The 23127-nt window shown below is 35.1% G+C and overlaps 2 protein-coding genes across 5 annotated transcripts in view; one reads left to right on the top strand and one right to left on the bottom strand.

The window, feature by feature from the left end:
* The window catches only part of LOC134845638 (lysine-specific demethylase 6A-like), a 438371-nt gene that overhangs the window by 151805 nt on the left and 263439 nt on the right, over window positions 1–23127 (bottom strand). The window lies entirely within an intron of this gene.
* Window positions 1–23127, top strand: part of LOC134845591 (mucolipin-3-like) — a 45132-nt gene that overhangs the window by 16974 nt on the left and 5031 nt on the right. For 2 of the 3 annotated variants that reach the window (XM_063862578.1, XM_063862559.1), the window contains 8 exons: window positions 1757–1895; window positions 9293–9371; window positions 9447–9546; window positions 9809–9905; window positions 10127–10226; window positions 10544–10812; window positions 10894–10995; window positions 12371–12700. In XM_063862578.1, the coding sequence (XP_063718648.1) occupies window positions 1757–1895; window positions 9293–9371; window positions 9447–9546; window positions 9809–9905; window positions 10127–10226; window positions 10544–10812; window positions 10894–10995; window positions 12371–12700 (1216 nt within the window). The remainder of the gene's footprint in view (window positions 1–1756; window positions 1896–9292; window positions 9372–9446; window positions 9547–9808; window positions 9906–10126; window positions 10227–10543; window positions 10813–10893; window positions 10996–12370; window positions 12701–23127) is intronic. The other variant, XM_063862568.1, reaches the window with a different exon arrangement.

Here is a 23127-nt window from a genome sequence, read left to right as displayed (position 1 = left end):
GATTTGACTTTTTCGAGATGACGGAAAATAGGAATTAAACAATTTGTTAAATATCAAATTACCAGCCATGTAATTGGGTGCTGTCAGAGTACACTAAAATCCTGCAGATGTGGTTTCCAATGTATGCGGTTTTTCACGAGTTGTCAAAAATTCGAAGCACCAGAGGTGCGTTACACGCTAGTTGTGTTTATTTCGTGTAAATTTCAGAATTGTTTTTAGTGTAAAAAGTAGCTTTTCTTTTGGTTCGTATATGTGGAAATTGACAGAGAAGCAATATTGTTCCGATCACTGAAAGTGAGGAGGAAGTTTATATGCGGCTGTTTTATTTTTTTTTTTCTAATTTTGTTTTCCACGCAAAATAAGGTACCACAAATGATTTTCGGAAAAGGCCGAGTGATATATCATAATAAAGCCCTTGCAGTTGTGATTCGAAGCCTATTTAAAAATTCTCATTTTAGAAGTTCTTTGAATTTTTAAAAAATATTCATAATCAAATGGCAGATCAAAAGTTTAACTGAAAGAACCGGTTGCGATAATGGTTCCTGCCGGTTTCTTAGTTTTTTGTAAGAGAAATTTTATCTCGTTTTGAAACCAATTTTTGAAATCACCTTTTTGTGCCGCATCCGTATAGCAAATTCATTCAATATCCAACACGTAACACGTACCTCGAGCTTTAGCTGGCCCCTAGTTTATTTTTATCAAGGAATACGAAAGTTTTGTTTCATCTAGTTTTTTTTTCAACTTGTCGATTTTTTCAATATTTTTTCGATTTATTTCTGTATATGTTTGTGTTGCATCGCAAGTGGTACAAAGCTCCGCTTCGCCTCCGTGTTTAAATTGGGTTAATAAAAATTTGCTGGACTTATCGTTTTGTTCAACCAAATTTTACCCAGTTTCACGAAATTTTTTGTTAGTCAGTTTTTTTGTTTTTTTTGTTTACTGATTAATTTTTTGATAAGAGCCGTTGTGAGTACTATTGAATGTATTTAATTTCTGGGCTTTTGATTAGATCCGACCATAGCCGAACGAACAAAAAAACTTAAAAATTTGCATAAGGAAAGATATGTTATTTTTTGTGGTCAGAACTTTCTGTGCTACTTGCATTGCAGCCGGCTTTCCTTGTTCTCGGTGGAATTTAATGACAAGCATTTTTGGCGTATGGAGGGCAACTTGGGTGCATTACTCGAAGACAATATAATACAAGTTTTTGCAAGCGTCTTTCCAGATTGAAAGAAGGTTTTATGTGTTAAAACTGTTATAATAATTAAGTGTTTAGATCTTATATAGGATGATTTTTTGAGGAATTTGTCATAAAATTCGTTCGCCCTCAAATTTGGTTTTTCACGGTTTGAATTATTTTAGAGTTCACTTCATTTTAGAGTTCACTTCAAGTCCTTTGTTAATTGAAAATGAGGCAAACTCCACTATCGAACAGCAAAAGTGAAAAGGTCACGAAAAACGTAAATGACTTCTAGTGTCAAAAATGGACTTCAAATTTATATATTCCCTGCGGAATGAAAAGTTATATATTAATCCCGTTTTCTCTAAATGGGGTAATTATGCGAAAAAAGCCAATCATTAGCAGTACTTGAAATTTGATAGTAAAAAGTTTTCAATTAACTTGTTTTCGGTTTCATTGTTTTGTTTAAAAAAATTTAATACGCGGAGATAAAAATGACCGTTTGTCTTTCTGTTTACCGTTAAACATTCTATGAGTTTCTCTATTTTGTTGTTCATGCTTTATTTTGTTGTTCAGCTATTTCACTTTGACTTACAAAGCATTGGGCAACTTCAGCTACCCAGTAGTGGCAGATACTTCAAAAGAAGGGAAGAAGCATGGCAGTGCTCTGGGGCCGTCCGCAAACCTTCCTAATGAACAAATTCCCCCAGTTATCGTAAGAATGAACCTCCAATTATCCATTATTGAAACTGCGCCTGAAACCCATTAAAATAGAAATCTCAGGGGCAGGGTAAAGAGAATGATTGTTAAACGCTTTTAAAAAATCATTTTCCAATTTATACCACTTCTTCAGCTCATGCCAGACGGCATAGATAGTTTTCGTATTCATTATTGGTGTTTACATTTTTAGAAAAGGTCAAATAAAGGCCATTTTTAGAAAAAGCCAAGGTGTGAAGTATTCATCTCTCAGTTTTCGCACAGTCTAATTGTAAGCAGATTGCTTGCATATTTGTTTTGACTTTCCTTCTAAGTTGTGCTTGATCATATGATGCTATTGTAATGGTAGCTTGGGATTATTGAAAAGTTTAGGCTTACATTTTGATGTTTGGCCATCATTTTCAACCTTTTGTAATTTTATGTTGATCGCCAAATTTTTTTTGTAGTTTTTCAATTTTTTTAACTGAAAACTTATGCACGGTTTGTATCTCATTATCGGCTCTAATCTAGTAAGTCTTTGAGCCAGCCTAATTTAAATTGCAAAATGGATTTTCACTTAATACTTTAATTTGAAGCACCCGAGATTACTCGGAACATTTATTCCTTTCATCTGCTGTGAAATGCACGTCGTCTTTGAATATTATCTGTAAGGTTTGTTTTTTTTTTGCAAAAGAACAGGTGTGAGGTGTGTTGAGTAAATTAGGCTGTACTAAATTAAAACTGATTGAAAGCTTTCCATTTTTAAGAAAGCATTCCTTACTTGCGATTCTCATTGCCGATTCGCAGCTTAAATTTCGTTACTGTCTGATGTGAAAGTGTCATTCCTAATTGATCAGTTTCGGATTTGCCAGTCAGTTTTATGAAGATAGATAACAAAATCGTCCATAGAAACTGACTTTGTGAACCGTTCTTTCATTGTCATTATATTCTCTTCGCCACTTGGCTTCTACATCGCAACATCCATTTCGCCTTCGCCCCACATCACTTCACTATGAAATCTACAGTCTTCACATCTGCTATCACTTTGGCTAAATTTTCTCAAATTGCCTTGCTGCTGCTCTTTTTTTCCTACTCCAACTCTTGGCCCGCGGTGAGTCACCTAATGCACTAAATGCAATCGATCAAGCCCGAGAATCTGTATCCGAAAGTAAAAAAAAAACATCGAAAAAGTCACACATAACAGGGCGACTTAAATAAAAAACAATTGAGGTATAAGACTAGTTATTTTAAATCGAAGAAGTTATTGTATCCGGATGTTCATGAATTGATCTTTGCTGTCTTAAATTTAAGCAAGTCTAGCATGACAAAATTGTGTTCTATGAAAATTATGCCCATAAATGTATTTAAATGGGTGACTTCGAGCTCAAAACAAAAACTAATAAGGCAAGCTAAAGAATGTAAATGGATGTATGAATTTTAATCTCGTGCTTGATTGATTGCGTTAAAGACGAAAAGTGGTGAAGAATGGGATGGTGAGACAATGAGTAATAATGACAAATTCCGATCTTTTTTCTATCCCTGGCAATTATCCAATGACTACAGCGAAATCCTTATCCCCGACACTGGTACCCCGCCGCCTTACCAGGAGAGAAAAGAAGACAAGAAAGAGACCATGAAACGAGCCATTATGGCCGCCTATCTGCTGGGAAGAGAGCACAAGAGGTCATACGTCACAGGATACTTGCTCCGAAAAAACGGCAGCAAGCGAGGCAGCCTCTGGACAAAATAGACTGTCGCCCAATTATCAAACCAAAATCCAATCCAGTTGTCACCCAAAACTGATGATCATTATTTCTTATTAAGAATTGTTTCATCGGTTTGATTGGTTGTCACGAAACTTTGATTGGTTATCAGGAAAAAAAATTCCATTCAGTGTCATCATAATATAATTGTTCAATTCAAGTCATGGAGTATGTTTTCATTAGAAAAGTGTAATTGCTTAAAATCAAACATGATTTAACTACACATTCTACCAAGAAGTTTTAAAAATTCTTTAGTAAATTATGTGTCAATATAGCATTTTTTTGAGGACAACTACAGCCATATGACTTAAGGTTTGACCAGATTTTCAAAAATTCTTTCGTATTTACAAGCATCTTTCCTTGTCTCAAGTTTTAGCATCCAAAATGGGACTTTTTTGGAAAGAAACTAGACATGCCACAGAGGTTAATAAATTACGCTCTTTTAACAATAGTGTAAATGTCGCAAAAAAAACTAAAACAAATCAAATCAAATAGCATCAATCAAGAATCATTTTGAAATTCAAAGAGCTTTAAGTTGATGTGCTTTTTCTTCACATTTTTCTTCACATCCATTTTCTCACTTTAAAACATAAAATGAGAAAATTTCTTTTTTTAGTCTTCTTTCTGTTTCCATGAAATCACAAACAGTTTCGGCTGTAACTTTTTGTTGGCCATGCTAAAAGTTTTGAAATTGATTCATTGAAAATTCTGATTTTTTGCTGTTTATATGACACCGAGTTTTCAATCCTTGTTGAAATCAAATTAAATAAGTTTACTTGATTTCTCGTACTGACTCAGAAAATTATTGTTTTTGTAAATTGAAAACATACAAAATTGTGAGTGACACCTGAAAATTTTTTAAGTGCCAACGAAGTGAAGACTCTTTTGTGGTATTTTTCAAGAGATGTCTTGAAATTTGTTTCCGCTCAATTTTGATTTTTCGTGACACTTCAACATGATACGGGAAAGCAATGTGATACTTTTAGTTTCAAAAATTGAGTTTAATTTTTAGATTTCCCCGCGGTAAAAATTGCCAATCATAGAAACTTCAAGGTGATATTTTTTCTTCGAGTTTTTTTTTTCGGTCGCGAGCTCATTGACTTTTTACAATTTTCTCTTTATTATGTTTAAATGTATTTGTTATCGAGAAGATAAGGACCGGCTTTTATCTTTCGCGCAGAAAAAATTTTTATGCACCACGCCTTTGAAATAGCTAATTGATACCGCTAAAATCAATTTATGAATTCGTTTTTACCTTGCTTAAGGAGAATCAGTAATTGATAAGATTTTTTTAAAAACTGTTGGTATTCTTAAGCCACGGTTTTTTTAAGAAACAGTCTTATTGTTAATACGCTGGTTTAGCAGCAGAAAGCTTAAAACAACAAGAATTGCTGGTTGCTCTTATGGAATTTTTTTGATTTTTTTTCGAGCTGCGCTTATTTTAAGCTCTAAATACTAACCTGTGACTAATATTTCACTAGAAATCATTGGCTGCCCAAAATGAAATTAGACGTCAAACTATCCTATAAATAGCATATTGGCCAGCAGCCAATGATCCATCAATTTTTTTTGACAATGAAGAAAGCGTTCTTTGCCTCTCGAATACGCGTGCACGGGTGCCTATGTAATCTCTTTCTGCCTCAATTGGACAATTTTTGTAAGTTTTTGATCATAAAAAAAATGCAATCGAATATCCAGTTTTTGACTACTAGGTGGTCGGAACAGAAAATTTTTGTTTCGACCATTTCGACCGAAAGTAGAAGGAACTATGGCGGAAGGCGTTTTTCCCCGACGTAATTAGAACTTATTTGGGCTCAAATTCAGTATCATCGAGTTCTCGTTGCCATCAAGTTGATCTTAACACCAATATAATATTCAGACCAGCTTTTCTCGATAAACAACTTCTACCGTTTTTTTTTCTTCGATTTTTCAAGCCAAGACGACCGAAAGATTGCCAAGCATGCCTCACCCTGCAATGAGTTAGGTGTCAATTTCATTCCTCTATCCGCTGAAGATCTTGGTGGCTGATCTCCGTTAGCCACCAAGAGTATCTGCTATGTCACCTTTTTGGCTGTCTTCCGCTCCGCCAACCGTGACCCGCGGCTAGCTGCCTCGTACTTTTTACAGCAGCTGTCCGTCGTTTTGCAAAAAGGTAATGCGACGTTACTGCTGGCCAAGTATTGGTATTAACGGTCCAACTCCTCACTGCCCACTCAATATTTTCTCACCTGATTTTTGTTAAATTGTGCAGTAATACTCGGGTTACTGATCTATACAACTTTAGATACCTGATACTTGTTTCGAATTTATTTTAATATTTTCGAGAAAAAAATCAACAATTTTCTCAATGAAATTTTCTCTATTTTTTACTTAATTCATAGTAGTGGGAGAATTATTCAAATGTAAAGTATCGAATTCATTTTCACTTATTTATGTCGTTATGATTTTGTGTTCTTTTTCCACGAAAATTTTTAAAATTTGTTCAGGCTCAATCTGATTTTGTGCGTTTGATTTTTTAGTTCTTCAAAGTTAAGTTCAGTTTTTCGTTATCGAATAGGAAAATAGTCAATTTCATGAAAAATGTGAATGAACTCCAGTTTCAAAATTGGATTTTCATTTCCTGAATTTTCAGCGGAAACAAAAATTATCTAATGGATCTTAGTGTTTCTATTTGGTAAGCTTACATAAAAACTTTATTATAAAATTTTTCATTTTCATAAAAACTTTTTTTTCTGTTTTATATGCGTTCTTTTACCTTTTTTTGCACCCATCTGTTGGCTATGTTGTTGTGATGCTTTTTCAGCAACCGACTCTCCTCGTTGAAATTAATTTTTTTTCAAGTATTAGAATTTTTTTCACAAGCGAACTTGTGAGCGTGGTGTATACATCTTTTGGTGTATTTTTTCGGACCGGAGTAGCGAATTTTAGTGCCTATCGTTTGAATGCAATGTTGAATTCCTTTTAAAGAAATTGAGGACTTGAGCTGAAGTGTAAAAAGTTATATATAAGTAACCCTTGCTATATATTTCAAAACAAAATGATCGTTATCAAATGAGTTGATGGAAGCTAATACACTAGTGGACAAAATTGAGAGCAAATTCAAGATTTTACCCTCTAAAATGCCTATTTTCAATGTCCATTTCGGACAACGTTTTGTTCGGTTTTCATTGAAATGTTCTACGCCAAGAGCATATGATCAGAGCTGCCCTCTTTGAAACCATCACTATTTGGTTTCAATGACTTACCAATGTAAGCTGGGTCTCAAAACGCGTATTCAAAAAAGAGTTCACTACAATGCAAAACTTAGTGCAGATGAGGAAACTTGGCATTTTCAGACCTGGTTACATTAACAAGTCATTGAAACCAATTGATGATAGTTTCAGAGACGGTAGCTCTAATCATATGATCTTGGTCTATTAAAAATTTTGGTGAGAATCGAAGTAAAAGTTGTCGAAAACGGACGTTGAAAACAGGCATTTTAGAGAGTAAAAATCTGAATTTGCGTTTATTTTTTTCCACTAGAGTAGTTCACACTAATTCCCCTATAAGAATCAGATTATTGAAGGTTCTTGAAAATTTCAGTTTGGTTTTATTATTCCGACTTCTGAAGAATTCAGAATTTTTATGCTCGGTGTGGGTTTTTTATTCAGTCAATTTTGCTGATCGGTTAATAGTTTTCAACAAAAAATAAATATGCTCCATTGCAGATATCGACTCCCTGAAAACAAATTTGAAAAGATAATTGAACTCCGATCATTTTGTGCGGAGTTTTAAAGTTGCCAATTTGTCCATGCTCTGGATTAGTTTATGCGCACTTTGAAGATTTTATCCATAATTCAGAAAGCGTAACGCGAATTATTTATGCGTGGCGCAATATGCCGCAACAAAATCGTTCCAAATTGATTTGAGGCTAGCTAATCGGTCGTATTTATTGCGTACGTTTGAATTTTCCACACTTGATCTTCGATATTGTCCAAATTTCGTAGTTTTTCAATGTTTTCTTTTCCCAAAATCTGTTCGATGTGGATTAAGGGGCAGTCAGAAGTTTCAGGGCTTTACCCTGATATACAAGCAGTCTTGTTTTCATCTTAATTCAGATGTTTTGTTTTAGCTCATTTCCTTTGTTGAAAGGAAGGCAAACTTCACTATCGAACAGCGAAAGTGTAAAGGTCACGAAAAACGTGATCGACTTCTAGTTTTGAAAGTGGATTTGAATTATCGAAATTACCAGCTGGATTTGAATTATTGAAATTACCAGCGAAATAAAAATTTTCCTATTGATCCAGTTTTCTCAAATTATCGAGTTTGTGTAAAAAGTGTCTAACATAAATTGTTCGTGAGTTGCAAAGAGCTTTAAGGGCAGAGATAATTATGTGAATTTCAAACTTTTTCAAAAAACAAGTCAGTTTTTTGTTCTGTTTCTTTGTGTTCATTACTTTTTCTAACTGTCAGTTGGCTATGTTCAAGAGTTCCCTCTTCGCTCTCTTCTATAGTCTTTTACATGTATGAACTTATCCCATATAAAAAAACTGAGTTTTCTAGTTGGCAGCATCAAACGCTTATGATTTAGTTGTCATTCATCGTACATGCTCTACAGTGTTCTCCTTCGTTAATATCAGCAAAGTTTGAATCGCTTTCACTCGTTTCGACTTTTTTTCATCGGAGACGCTCGCAGCATTTTATAGGAAAGAGCTGAATTGTTTCTCCGCCATCTCTTTTTTGTAGGCGTTTTCTCGAAGACTCCGTTTTGCGACAGGTTCACTAGAAACGACCCGGGAGTTGTTCCTTCATAAAAATTGATTTTTTGTTTCGACCGGGAAAAGTTCGTTTTTTTTTCAGTAACTTTTCCTTTTAAGACTGATTTTCTCAAATATACCATTTACCTAACAAGTGTACTAATTCAAAATTATTTATCTGGGTTTCATACTGAAGATAAACATTTTCAAAATCGCGTACTTGATGAGATAGGTGTCTGTTGTTGACTCATTTGAAGAGTATTGCTCGTTTTGATCCGTGCGCTCCTCCAGGTCCTTCGCATGATTCCTTAATCAATAAATAACATCTTTTTTTCTGTAAACTCAAGTCGGAAAATTTTTTCAAAAAAAGTTCGATAGTTTTCAAGCGCAAGATCTTAAACCAGAATTCAGTTTTGTTTTGGATCGGTTTATGCTGCAGCGAGCAAAGAGAATAACTCTTAGCTCTCATATTTTGTTTGATCTTGTCTTGACCTTTCGTGTGTGCAAACAAGATCCCTGAAATGGACGAGTGACAAAATGTGCCTGTTAATCAATTAGGCTAAACGATAACTCTTTTGGCCATGTGAAAAACTTCTCCCGAAAGAGAAGAGACCCAGTTAGCGATGAAGCCCCTAAAATTATTGAGGGGAAATTTTTTATTTTGTGTCCGCCATTATTTATGTAAAATAAATTGAGCGTATTTTCAATGGCCCAAAATGGTTGATTTGGTAATAAAGGTTTGAAATAATTGATTAGTTCAACTTATCTCCTTTAGAGAAAGTGCTGAGTATTTGAAACCCCCTTGGCTGTTGTTTGACGCTCTACGTATTTTAACAAACAATAAACAAAAGGGACCAACCGTGTAAACTAGTGCCTGAGTGATGTTGCGTTTCGTAATCAGTTATCGTGTGGTTTAGTTCCGGGTGAGCTACTACGATGTGGTGCCAGATGGAAACGACTCATCTCATATGAAGCTAGTCGGAGATCCAGTTGAAAGTAGGGGACAAAACTACAGACATTAGAAGATTCACGTGTTAGTGTAAAGTTGTGACTATGAGACTGAATGTTTAGAGTGTTGGTACGTGACGTATTCAGACACCAATAAAGGAGATTTCGACTTGCAGTCTTGGGAAAACAATACGAATAATAACTTCACTCTCAATTGGAGCAGGTAAGCTAGCATAACACTCGAAAAATTAGAAAATTAAAACAAATTTTTCTTGACTTTCTGGAACTTTGATCCGAATGAAGTTCTGCATTTTGAAAAAGTTAAAGCATTCGATTTGATTGTAAAAAATTTTATGATGTTAAAGTTTTAGTATTTATTCTAGGCATTATTTAAATGGATTTCACAGCCTGTTTAACTTGTTATGAATCGAGACCGATAGCTGAAACTAATTATAGCAGAAGATGTTTGATTTTGTTCTGTTTAGTCTGTTGTCGTTCCAAGTGGAATTCGGTCTGATCAACCAACACATCGGATCCAGCAGGACCTACTTCAAACCTGTGTGCTACCTATTCAACATATCTGTAGGTTACACTTCAAGTTACGAACTGTTCGTTAAAGATTTATATATTTATTGCTCCCCAGAAGCATTAAATTTACAGCTGGGCATACTAGAATACTGAGCTGCTTACTTTGTCTCTCCTAGCAAAAAGTAGGAAAACTGTTAATTATACGCGGGCCATGAAATTAGATGATGAAAAATGAAACATGCAGTTGATTAGCTCAAGTTCCGTTGTATATGTAGATTAATTATGACAATAGTCGTCACACGGGGAAGCTACCTATCACCCCTCACTACCAGGACTCCACCACCGACTGTGTCAGCATCACTTATGAATCATCAGGTACGCTCCACACTTAGCCAGCGCTGTTTGTAAAAAGTATATGATAGTCCCACCATACAACAAGAGTCCCCATAAGAAACACCCATACGTCAAAAGAACTTGATGTGAATTTTAACCAATTATTTTGTGTGTATTGTTTTGTCAAAACATATTATAGCTTGTTAGTATAAAACAGAAAGGAGAAATTTGTATCTTCATTGCTCCTTTCCTCGTCGATAAAGGGTATGCATTTGTTAAAAGTTGGCCCTCTCACTGAACCTTAGAGTTTGTATAGGAAATACTAGCTTTGCAGACGTGAGGAAGGATTTTTTTATTAGATGACGGTGCTGCGTACATGGTCGGCGTGACATTCATGGACTGCTTCATCATCTCCCTCGCCGTGTTTTCTCTCGTGCTCTGTGTTCGCTCCATTCAGAGTAACTGGCACCTACGCAACGTCTGCAAGGCCATTTGGTGGAAGAAGTTCCAGAAGCCCCTGAGCAAGAGAGACGAGGCCAAGTTCGTCCAGTTCTGGTACTTCATTATCATCTTTGGCGACCTGTGTCTCATTGCAGGGTCCTTCCTCAAGATATTCGTCACGTTCAGGGTAAGCCAACTTTCTTTTATTTCCGAAATTATCACACATTTAAACTAGATATCAACATATATTTGAATTATGTTTGCTTAGGTGACACAGATGTACACCGTATGTGCAGTGCTGCTCGGCTGTGCAACTATGATTGTGTGGATTGGAGTGCTCAAGTACCTCAACTATTTCCACACCTACAATGTGAGTTGGTCTCAGATCAGTAATGTCCATTTAAAAAAAAAACAATTTAAATTAATTTGAATTTTCATTTACTGTATTTGTTAATAGGGGTGGAGATTCTTAAGTAGGTACCATAGGGTGGGGGGGGGTGGGTGGGTGGGGGGGATAGTTAAGTAGATGCAAAAATTTTATGACGTTTTGTAGCAAATAGATATGCCCAAATATTGCTTTGGAATTCGTTTCACAAAATCGACAAAAGTCTCCAAAATTGGCAGAAAAACTGCTAAAATTCAGACTGAAGAAAAATTTAATTTTCTTACGAAAAATTTAAATATTTTCGGAAAAATATAATTGATGCCAACATTTTTATAATTTTCTTAGACAATTTTAATTTAAAATTCATTTTTTTAAATGGACATCACTGTCTCAGATCAATTATTTATTACAATAAATCTAAACCGACAAAATCCTTCTTTGAAATCTACTTTCTAGAAATTGTTTTAAGCTCGATGCCAGCTTGTGATTTATTGCAAGCAATTAAAGTAAAACTAGTCACTAGCCAGATGATTACGCTTATAATTTTATAGTAATAGCAAAATCGGATGATCTTGGAAACTTTTAAGCTATGTATTTCCCCTCGTATGGTCTCTAGTAAACAACTGCCACCCCTGTAAAGAACTAATTTAACGGTTACGTATATGTATTTTTGTGCCTTGTAAAGATTTTGCAACGATGTAAAAATTTTATGACGTTTTGTAGCAAATAGATATGCCCAAATATTGCTTTGGAATTCGTTTCACAAAATCGCCAAAAGTCTCCAAAATTGGCAGAAAAACTGCTAAAATTCAGACTGAAGAAAAATTTAATTTTCTTACGAAAAATTTAAATATTTTCGGAAAAATATAATTGATGCCAACATTTTTATAATTTTCTTAGACAATTTTAATTTAAAATTCATTTTTTTTAAATGGACATCACTGTCTCAGATCAATTATTTATTACAATAAATCTAAACCGACAAAATCCTTCTTTGAAATCGACTTTCTAGAAATTGTTTTAAGCTCGATGCCAGCTTGTGATTTATTGCAAGCAATTAAAGTAAAACTAGTCACTAGCCAGATGATTACGCTTATAATTTTATAGTAATAGCAAAATCGGATGATCTTGGAAACTTTTAAGCTATGTATTTCCCCTCGTATGGTCTCTAGTAAACAACTGCCACCCCTGTAAAGAACTAATTTAACGGTTACGTATATGTATTTTTGTGCCTTGTAAAGATTTTGCAATAGAGGAGGAGGAGGAGGAGGAGGAGGGGAGAGAGAGAGGGGGGAGGGGTTGACAAGATCTAAATCACCTAACATAAAGATCATTGCTAATTTTTTTCCATACACTCCAGGCTCTTCTGCTAACGCTGAAATACTCGATGCCAAATGTGTTGCGCTTCCTGTTCTGTTGTCTCTTTATCTATTTCGGATTCGCCCTGGCAGGCTGGGCTGTATTCGGTCCCTTCCATTACAAGTTCCGGACTTTCGTCACCACTATGGAGACCATGTACTCCCTCATCAACGGAGACGACATGTTCGAGACATTTGCGCAGATGAGGAAAGTGAGCACACTGGTTTATGTGTTCAACCAAATATGGCTGTATGTGTTCATAGGACTCTTCATCTACTGTGTTCTCTCTTTGTTCATTGGTATCATCACGGAGACCTACGAACACATACGGGTGAGTGGAATGATGGAAAAAATGTTTAGGTTTTGAGAAAAGGCGGCCTGAAATTTTCTTGCTTTTACGATTGGTGCTTAGAATGAAGGGTTGGTGCGGTTCTATAGCATAGGGTGGATTTTTAAACTCTCAGGCCATGAGTCGAGAAAAAGTGGTTTGTTTTTGTTTTGTTTTTCAGGCTCAAATGTAGGTACGATGTCTGAAAACTCTGACTCATCATTTCAACTATGGATGATTTTACGCTTCAAAACCTTTGTTATTATTAGCCCGTTGTTTGGGGCGCGTCGGGCAAGCTCTCGCCGAGTTCGAGGAACGTTGCGACCTCCGTCTGCCGAAGCCACAAGTCTATTGGGGTCAAATTTGTTCTGTTTTGGGAGGACAGTTAAATAAGTGTAGCGCCGTGTAGGGAGCAGGGCAGAAGGGACAGTTTGTAGGGACATTTGGGTCTCTCCTATTCATATAAGTATTTAAGTAGGGACTTTATCCTGATCTTATTTGGGCTAGGGTGCGCCTAGTCGAGCGTGGGAGGGTCTGTTCAGTTTTTGAAACTTCTGTAGGGTCTTAAGGGGAGAACTTTTGGCGGGGGGGGGGCTTCGTCTATAGCTTTCTGCAATCGCTTTGTGTGTATGTTCTTAACAAGTGTTTTTTTTACACAAGCAATGCTTGTGTTATAGTATGGACTATCTTTTCTTTCCAACCTAAATCGCAAGTGTTCTTTTTGAAAGTGTTCATTTTGCTCAATAACCAGCTATTAAGTACGGGCAATGCTAAGGGTTTTAACACAGACTATTATTGTTCCGACTTTCGTAACGAAAGTTACGGAAAATTTGTGGTCGGGGTGATTTTTGTCGGGATTTTTTTCATACATTCAAAAATTATTGTTGTCCTGAGCTTAAATTTGGAAAGATATTTCCTTGTGATCATTTGTCGTAAAGTTTTGGGAGTTTAAAAATTGCCATTTTGGCCAATTTGGGACCATTAACGCGATATACTTCGCGCTATTAAGGCGTGAGCGGATATTTAATCCGCCGTTGAAATGTTTCCAAATTGGTTGAAGGAAGCTGATTTGCCCTAATTGATTTGTTACTAGAAGCGAAATTTATCATTTTCTACTTAATATGGCGTGTGGGGGCAATCTCAAAAAAGATTCGATTTTATTTTCATAGCATTCAGTTTTTCATGTTATTACTGCTCCATAGACTGCTCTTTAAATTGCGGCGTGTTAGTTGGTAAATTTCTTTTTTTTTAAATTGACTGGTACTGCTAATTCGTCATAATTGGCGTGCGTCACTTACGTATTGCTTAAGTTTTGCTTGTGTAAGCGAAGTGCAACTTCGCCTCTGTGTAAAATTGCTGTTTATGAACACTTCAAGCTGGTTAAAATCAGTAAAAGAGTCAAACTTGTTTGCTTTGAGTGAAATTTGTCAAGTTCGTTTTTTATAAGAGTTTAAGATGTTCACGCGTTGCTGGCGGGGCGGTTGAGGTGGGTTCGGTAGAAATAGAGGGGGCTTGTTGGCAAGTAGGTCCTGAGGACGAATTGCGAGGCAAGGAGCTTGTGATTTTTGACGTTAAATAGTTCACTCTGAATGTAGATGGTCAATTGGGCTCATCTTAGTACACCTACATTCGTTTGCTTGTGACTATCTGCACAGTTGCATTTTGCACTATTTGCTTTTTACTTATGGATGTATCTTTCGCGGCGTGAGACCAATCTGGACACACGTAACGCAGGATTGGTCTGATTAAAGTCTTTTACAGTTTTTAAACGGTTGATTAATATGTCTTAACGGCATTTTTGCACTAGCGTAATAGTACGAGCTTTTTTTTCTAGCCTAACTCGCAAAAAAAAGTGCTCCTTAAAAGTTTTTACTCATTTGGAAATTCTACGGTAGCTATGGAAATTGCATAGCATCTGTTCTCTGCTTTATTCATGGCTAGTGTGTGGTACCTAATAAGCTTCCGTGGCTTGCTCAGTGTATGATACTCTTAATCTCTAGGTCGCAGGTTTGAATCTCATAGGTAGCCGAATTTTTGCTTATTCGAGGCTTATTTCTAATTTTCCAATTCTTTGGGTGTTATAAATTTGTTACACGCAAAATCAGTTTCCATAAATACTAATCATAATGGGTCTAGTAGCATGTCATATTAAACTTTAGTAAGCTATGAGTCCGTTGACCCAATTTCTCCTTCAAATTTTCTCAATTTTGAGAAAAACGGTTTTGCTTTTGGCTTTTAATTTTTGAAAATTGTTTCGTCGAGTTTTCTGAAGTCAACTGTGTTGGTTATGATTGATTTGCGTAAATTTTAGGTTTTCGTTTTTCTTTTCATCACTGTACGCACAAAACGAAACCAATTTGGGAAAAAGAAATGTTTTTTTTTACACTTGCGAGGCAATATGTATTAGTACGAACTTTCTTTTTTTCCAACCCAAGTCGCGAATAAAAAGTGCTACTTTTGGTGATACTTTTGAATCGATAGGCTGCGTTAGCAGTATAATGTCATATGTGCTTCGACATTTGATTAGTAGAAAGTTAACACAGCTGATGCATTTTAAAGTCATCAAATGAACCGAAATTCTCTGCTGGCGATCTTTTTCAGTTAATTTTCAAAACTGACTGGTGCTTAGATAGTGAAATGAGAATTGTGTTCACAGCTAAAAGGAAATACAAAAGTATAAAACTGGTGCATAAAGCTAAAAATGGTATATAGTTAGTGCATTTCTTATCAGTCAGGCCTATAAAAATTTTTAGTTACAGCTATCAAGTTCTAGTTCAGATACTGAGTTCTAATTGCAGATAGAGAATTGGATCTTCTATCTGGATATCAAAACGGAACATGTCGTTCTTGACACTGCGGTCTTTTTTCGAAGAAATGGCAACGGTTGTTGCTTGTAATGTACATCTTTTCGCATTATCCATAACCTGTTCCATTGCTGTTTTCAGCATTAGTGAATCTTAGTAGTGCAATTAAAAAGAGAAAAAAAGGGAGTGAAAAAGTTTCAAAAGAAATTGTTTTTAGATGAGACAGTAAAAAGAGAGCAAAACCAGCTGATTCAATTGAAAAGGAAAAAAGTCCCTCATTTGTGTACGGTAAATGTGTCCATCTCCTGTGAAATATCTGCTGGATGGATTTTTTCTCAATCTTTTGAGCAGAGTATGTTGCATAGATTTTTTTTTGAAATTTTGTTTCGCGTTTCTCCTTTCTCTAGTTCCGTTTTACTATAGCTCACTTTGGTTTATATTAAAAAAGTATCAATTTAGTTTAAAAAATACTCAAAATTAGTTGAAGCTTGCTATTAGTTGAAGAAGCTTGCTCGGCTGCGTCTTGATAAGAGGTGGAAATTTCAAGAGACTGATTAAGACCAGTCTTTTGCCGGAAGAGGAGATTAACATTGTTTTCGTTGTGGATAAAAAGTGTAGAACTACTTGCTATCAAGAGTTTTTAGATTCGGGGAAAAGGGAAATGTGCTTTTGGGTAATAACTAATAATTGGTTATCATGCTTAGGGCGTGAAAATTCTGCAAACGATGGAAACAATGAAACATTTTTGTCAAATGTAAGCTGGAAATATATGTGAGGCAAGCTCTGTTTTTTGTAATAAAGATGGGAGATAAAGGAGGAAAAATTACATCAACATTTTGTTTTAAACCTATTTTTCATTTTTTCGCAGGCTATCCTTAGTTAATTTTTCTTCTCTTGGAGTTAGAGTTGGTAAGAGGTCATTGTACTGACCGAGTCGTATCCTTGTCACGCGGTTCTTAAAAGAAATTGAATTGGGGGCACGCTTGGTACTTGCATCTTGGGTTTCTTGTGAGGGTTTATTTTTGAATTAAAATAATCAGAGAGGCTAAGGTGGTGAGCATTCTGTTCAAGGATAAATTCCGACCAAACGAAACCGCAAGCACACAATTAGCTTTTTTTCTGATGCATTGCCATGCACGAGCTAGTCCTGTAAATCTGGCAATAAGGCATCAATATTGTGGAGTGCCGCTTCAGTTTACCATCATGTTTGGTATCGTCAGAAAACTTTAATTGCTTTGATAGCTAGGGTATTGATTTATGAAGTTTGAAATAACAGTTGCCGAATTTAAACCAGTATCCTAAGCCGTTGGTAGGATCGGAATGATAGTAATCGCTCCTCAGTTTGCTTTTTAGAAACGATTTCTTATTGTGCATGATGGGTTTTTGTCTGAAAATGGTTGAGGTAATTCATTGACTAGTGCAATTTTTGAAGTAGAGAACTAAATTTTCATACTTTTGCGTAGCCACTTTGTCAGATGAACAATAAACAAAAATATTTATAATATATAATGGATTAAAATTAGCAGTATTAGAAAAGAGGAATCAGGCTTTCGTTATATTCTCAGTCGACGTAGCAGAGGTATCTTTTACAATCTCTTGTGAGACGAGTTTGACTGCTGCACAAGTTGCAAAACAACGTACTTGTTTTAGTCCAACCTGTCCGATTATCGACGACTGTCTCAGGTAATTCTAGAGATCAGAGACTTGGTTTGCCTGCTAGTCTTCAAATCCAGAAATATCTTCCTGATTGTCTTGATAGCAGTCAATATCATAAGAAACCCTCTGGTCATCGAAATTCTATGTTTCATTTTAGTTTTCATCACCAGTGTGATACATTTCTTTTTCTGCGATTCCGGGATTGAGATTTTATCTGTCGCTGAAGTTTGGGTCGAAATTTTCACTGCTCTCTGCGTAGCCCGTATATGATGAAATCGCATAGATATGCCAAAATTCGTTGTCTTCGTTACAATTGTTGGTATAGCTGAGATTGCATAATTTATCCTTAGTTATTTTCGATTATATCAATTTGATTTCTTCTGCGAATAATAGAGCAGAGGTAGTCGACCGTAATTTTTTTCGTTTTCTTGTAGCAGAACCTTCGTGTAATTGTAGGGTATTCCGTCAATCAATTGCTCTCTTACTCGCTTCTTTCGCTCATCTGCTCGGATTATTCCTGCGTTTTTGTCATCCAAAATAGCCAAGCTTGCTAGATTATTCAAGTTGGTTAGAAAATCGAGTCTTCTTTTCCTGATTTCGCAATTTAAAGTCATTTTCTCGGTCAGGACCATATCAGTTTCGTAAATGTTTCACCGCTTGTTCGAGGTGTTTTGCGCCGATTCATTAAAATTTCAAAAGAATTGAGTGCTTTTCCATCTAGATGAAGTTGTCAATATTGAGTTTTCTGATTTTGCGCTTCTTGCAAGCGGTTAACAGTGATACTAGCTCGTAAAGTCTTTCGAACGTCAACCACTTTTCTTCAAATTATCCTTTAAACGCTGAGATTGAAATTACAAGGTGGTGTTGGGGCAGGCAGCAAATTGTTCTTAATGAGAGAGAAATAGAGAAAATATTGAAAATGAGTAAGCAAGGAAGTTTCGAATTTTTTTATATGAAGGAATGATATAAAACTTGGTGACCAGTGAAATTTCGTATTTAATATTGTCGTGAGTTTTGTAATGTATACTGGTTGAGTTTCAATATTTCTATGTGTATATATTCAAATTGATAACAAATTCATAAAACAAAATGAATATATTATAGATTTAAATGCGGGCTTCACTATCTCGCCAAGCTCAAGCTTTTTCAACTCATTATTTTTGCATGTTAATTAAAAGAATTTTTGCACGTTCAAGCTATATCGTATATTGCAATGATTAAGATTTTCTTTTGGATTTTCCAGTTTAAATTCAGTCATAATTTCATCAAGTTTCAAATTACCAACCCAATAGTGAGAAGGACAGGGTTTTCACAGCTTTTGAAAAACTGGCCTCCATATATGAATAACCAATTCCTTTAGTTACGAGATAAGCAATTTTCGAGATTTTTTTCAAAAGTTACAGAAAACTGAATTTTTAATTTTTTTTTGAAATTCTCAACCCTATAGTTGGGGGCTGTAGGGTACTCTCAGGATTTGCGAATCTTACCTCCAAACTTCAATTCTCGAATCCTTGTAGTTTTCGAGATTTGACGTTTTGATGATTTCAAAAAACTTAAGGTTAAAAAAGAATTTGAAGATGTCAATCCTGTAGTTGGAAACTTTGAGGGTACTCTCAGGAGTTGCGAATCTTGCCTCTGAATATAACTGCTCAAATCCTTGTAGTCTTAGAGATTTGATGTTTTCTAAGATTTTTTCAAAGAACTTGGATAAAAAAAATTCTCATCCATTAAAAAAATTTTCATTAAAAAAGTTCTCATCTCCATAGTGAGGCTCTGTCATGGTACTTCCAGGAATTGCGGGTTTTGCCTCAAAATATGACTACTAAAATCCTTGTAGTTTTCGAGATATGATATTTTTTTGTTTTCAGAAAACTTTATTTTAATTTTATCTTGTAGTTGGGGGCTGTCAGAGTACGCTCAAACTCTTAGGGGTTGCGAATCTTGCCTCCAAAAGTGACTGCACAAGTCATTGTAGTTTTCCAGATGACGTTTTGGTTTTGGTATTTTTTTCAAATTGCGAAGTTCCTGACCCTCTAAAGTTGGGGGCTGTCAGAGTACTCTCAGGGATTGCGAATCATGCCTTCGATTGTGCCTGCTCAAATTTTTTGGTTGTTTTCGAGATAAGACGTTTTTTGTTTCTGATTTTTCAAAAAGTTTTTTTAGAAAACTTAATTTTGAAGTTTCTCAAACTTTGAAATTCCCAACGCTGTAGTTGGGTACTGTAAGAGCTCTCTCAGGATTTGCATTTCTTGGGTCCAAATACGAGAGTCCAATTGGTTTTATATGTTTCTTATTTAATTTTAAAATTTTTCAAAGAAGTTAGATATAAAAAAGGTTTTTAAAAATTTGAATTAAAAACCTTGAATACATTTTTTTTTACAAAATTTGAAATACTAACCCTGTAACTCAGTGCTGTCAGAGTACACTCAGATGATGCAGATTTTTTTCAAAATTTACGGTTTATTGTGAGTTGTTAAAAGTTCCAAGCACCGGAGGTGCTTTACACGCTAGTGTCATATGAACAAGTAAAGGGATTGTAGTAACACAGAAGAGTAGTCTTGCAGTGGTTTTGTGGGGGGTTGAAAGCTGTTCATAAAGTTGTCATAGTTTCAAACTATTTTAGCGATAGATGATAGTATAACTTTGAAATTTGCAGAAAAATGCCAACATCTCGGTCGCCATTTGATAACTTCAGTCTTTTAGGGTGCGTGATCGATCTTGATCAAGAAAACGGCGCTCATTCTTCCACTTAATTCAAAACTGACTGGTTCTTAGATAGTGAATTGAGAATTGTGTTCTACAACTAAAAGGAGTTAGTTGGTATATAATATTGGTGCATACAGCTAAAAAATGATATGTAGTTGATATGTAGTCAGAACCATAAACATATTTTTACTTGCAGTTATCAAGTTCTAGTTGCAGATAGAGAATTGGGTTTTCTTTCTGGTTATCAAAAGGGAACACGCGTTCCTGATACTGCTTTATTGATGGCTAGTGTTAATTTACTTCATGGTGAACGTTGCGCAGATTCGAGGGCGTGAGACTTGCAAAAAAACGGAGTTTGAAATCCGGAACTTCGAAATAGTTATATTTTTATTGGTGACACTTTTGGTGCATAGCATGGTTATTTAAAAACAACTGTAGTTGTTTTATTAGTAGCTAATGATAGTACTTTTTCAAGTTATCGTGGCGCAGATGCGACGACGTGAGATTCCTAATTTCCAGGTCGGAGGTACAATTCAGGAATATAGTAAACGTTTGTTTAAATTTTTCAAGGCATATTTTTTGCCTTTCTTTTTTCCTTATTTCCTTTTGTTTTTGCGTTTTTAGAGCATCTTTTTGCTGATTTCTTTCTTGTATTTGCGGAGTTTAACTTCGCCTCTGTGTTGAAAGTTTTTGACCGAAAATTTTGGCATATTTGTTTCAGCAAATTTAGTGTAATTTGGTCCTTGTTGGTTGATCAAAAAGATGCCGTTAAATAGTACTAAAGAGGCGTCCGTTCCTCTCCAAAAATCCAATTTGGTAGCTCCTCCAATTTATTAACAAAATAGCTGCCCAATCCAAGTTGCATTTTTTGTGTTTCTTTTCTACAATTGGCAATGATTGAATCAATTAAACTTTTCATGTCGAGTCAAAAAGCTTTTCTTAACTTAGTATGACTTTTCTTTGATGACACTGGTCGATTGACTTTTTTTGCACAAGTGAGCCTGCATTAATTATTGAGATGGAGATCAGAGTATGAAACATTTTCTTTCATATTTGTTGTTTTGTTTTTCGCTGGTAAGAGCTGCTTCGCCTGTTTTCAAAGTGCAGCTTCGCCTGTAATTTACTTATAAATATTTTAGTGATAAAATATTTATTTTTCGTAATAAACATTTTCAATGTTTCAAAACTTCTTTTGAGCTTTTCATAGCCTATGTTTTTCTTCTAGTTACTGAACGAGTTCTGTAAAGATGTTCTGTTAATTTTCTGTTACTTTTGGGATTTGTCCTCGATCATTTTATTGTTTTTTCGAATCCACTTTCGATATCCAAATACGAGAGTCCAATTGGTTTTATATGTTTCTTATTTAATTTTAAAATTTTTCAAAGAAGTTAGATATAAAAAAGGTTTTTAAAAATTTGAATTAAAAACCTTGAATACATTTTTTTTTAACAAAATTTGAAATACTAACCGCTGGTAAGAGCTGCTTCGCCTGTTTTCAAAGTGCAGCTTCGCCTGTAATTTACTTATAAATATTTTAGTGATAAAATATTTATTTTTCGTAATAAACATTTTCAATGTTTCAAAACTTCTTTTGAGCTTTTCATAGCCTATGTTTTTCTTCTAGTTACTGAACGAGTTCTGTAAAGATGTTCTGTTAATTTTCTGTTACTTTTGGGATTTGTCCTCGATCATTTTATTGTTTTTTCGAATCCACTTTCGATATTCAAGTGGAGCATTAACTTCTCGGAGGTTACTCGAGTAGCATTGTAAATTCCAATGCTTCAAGGTACATCTTTCAGTATTATTTTACGACGTCGTTCTCGACCAACCGGCATCGTCATTTTTAAAGGTATCTTTGGTGCCAATTTAAAGCAAATACATTTTTGATAGAGGTGATTTGCCATTCTTTGCCTGTTTTGCTATTAAGAGTCAATGAACGAAAGAAAGATACTTTTTTTGTCTGGAAAAGTCTTAAAATTTGATCACGCCCAAGTTTAATTTTTTTCCGGTTCGACATGATACTCAATTCAAATTCATTTGCTATAAGGAAGGCAATTTACACTCACTGTAATGTTCAAAATTCCAATCGGAATAAAAAATGATCAATTGATTCAATTTTGTTTTCAAGTTGAGTTAGTTTTACGAAAAGTTAATAACCATAAAAGATTCTTGAAGAGTTTTGAAGTGATGTATTTTTTTTCCGGTTCCCTGAGTTCCTTGACACTTTTCCTATTTTAAATTGGCTCGTTGTGAAGGCACTTATATAGTTCGTGATGATTTTTGTGTTTTTTGAGGAATTCGACATAAAATTTGTTCACGCTCAAATTTGATTTTTTCTAGGTTTGATTATGATTTCGTTTTAAAGTGCTTTTCATTTCCTTGTAAAACGATAGCAAACTCCACTATTGATCAAAAATATATGAATAACCAATTCCTTTAGTTACGAGATAAGCAATTTTCGAGATTTTTTTCAAAAGTTACAGAAAACTGAATTTTTAATTTTTTTTTGAAATTCTCAACCCTATAGTTGGGGGCTGTCAGGGTACTCTCAGGATTTGCGAATCTTACCTCCAAACTTCAATTCTCGAATCCTTGTAGTTTTCGAGATTTGACGTTTTGATGATTTCAAAAAACTTAAGGTTAAAAAAGAATTTGAAGATGTCAATCCTGTAGTTGGAAACTTTGAGGGTACTCTCAGGAGTTGCGAATCTTGCCTCTGAATATAACTGCTCAAATCCTTGTAGTCTTAGAGATTTGATGTTTTCTAAGATTTTTTCAAAGAACTTGGATTAAAAAAATTCTCATCCATTAAAAAAATTTTCATTAAAAAAGTTCTCATCTCCATAGTGAGGCTCTGTCATGGTACTTCCAGGAATTGCGGGTTTTGCCTCAAAATATGACTACTAAAATCCTTGTAGTTTTCGAGATATGATATTTTTTTGTTTTCAGAAAACTTTATTTTAATTTTATCTTGTAGTTGGGGGCTGTCAGAGTACGCTCAAACTCTTAGGGGTTGCGAATCTTGCCTCCAAAAGTGACTGCACAAGTCATTGTAGTTTTCCAGATATGACGTTTTGGTTTTGGTATTTTTTTCAAATTGCGAAGTTCCTGACCCTCTAAAGTTGGGGGCTGTCAGAGTACTCTCAGGGATTGCGAATCATGCCTTCGATTGTGCCTGCTCAAATTTTTTGGTTGTTTTCGAGATAAGACGTTTTTTGTTTCTGATTTTTCAAAAAGTTTTTTTAGAAAACTTAATTTTGAAGT

The sequence above is a fragment of the Symsagittifera roscoffensis genome, chromosome 1 (genome assembly GCF_963678635.1).
Source record: "Symsagittifera roscoffensis chromosome 1, txSymRosc1.1, whole genome shotgun sequence".
Taxonomy (NCBI): domain Eukaryota; kingdom Metazoa; phylum Xenacoelomorpha; order Acoela; family Convolutidae; genus Symsagittifera; species Symsagittifera roscoffensis.
This window is presented reverse-complemented; position numbering and strand designations above follow the sequence as displayed.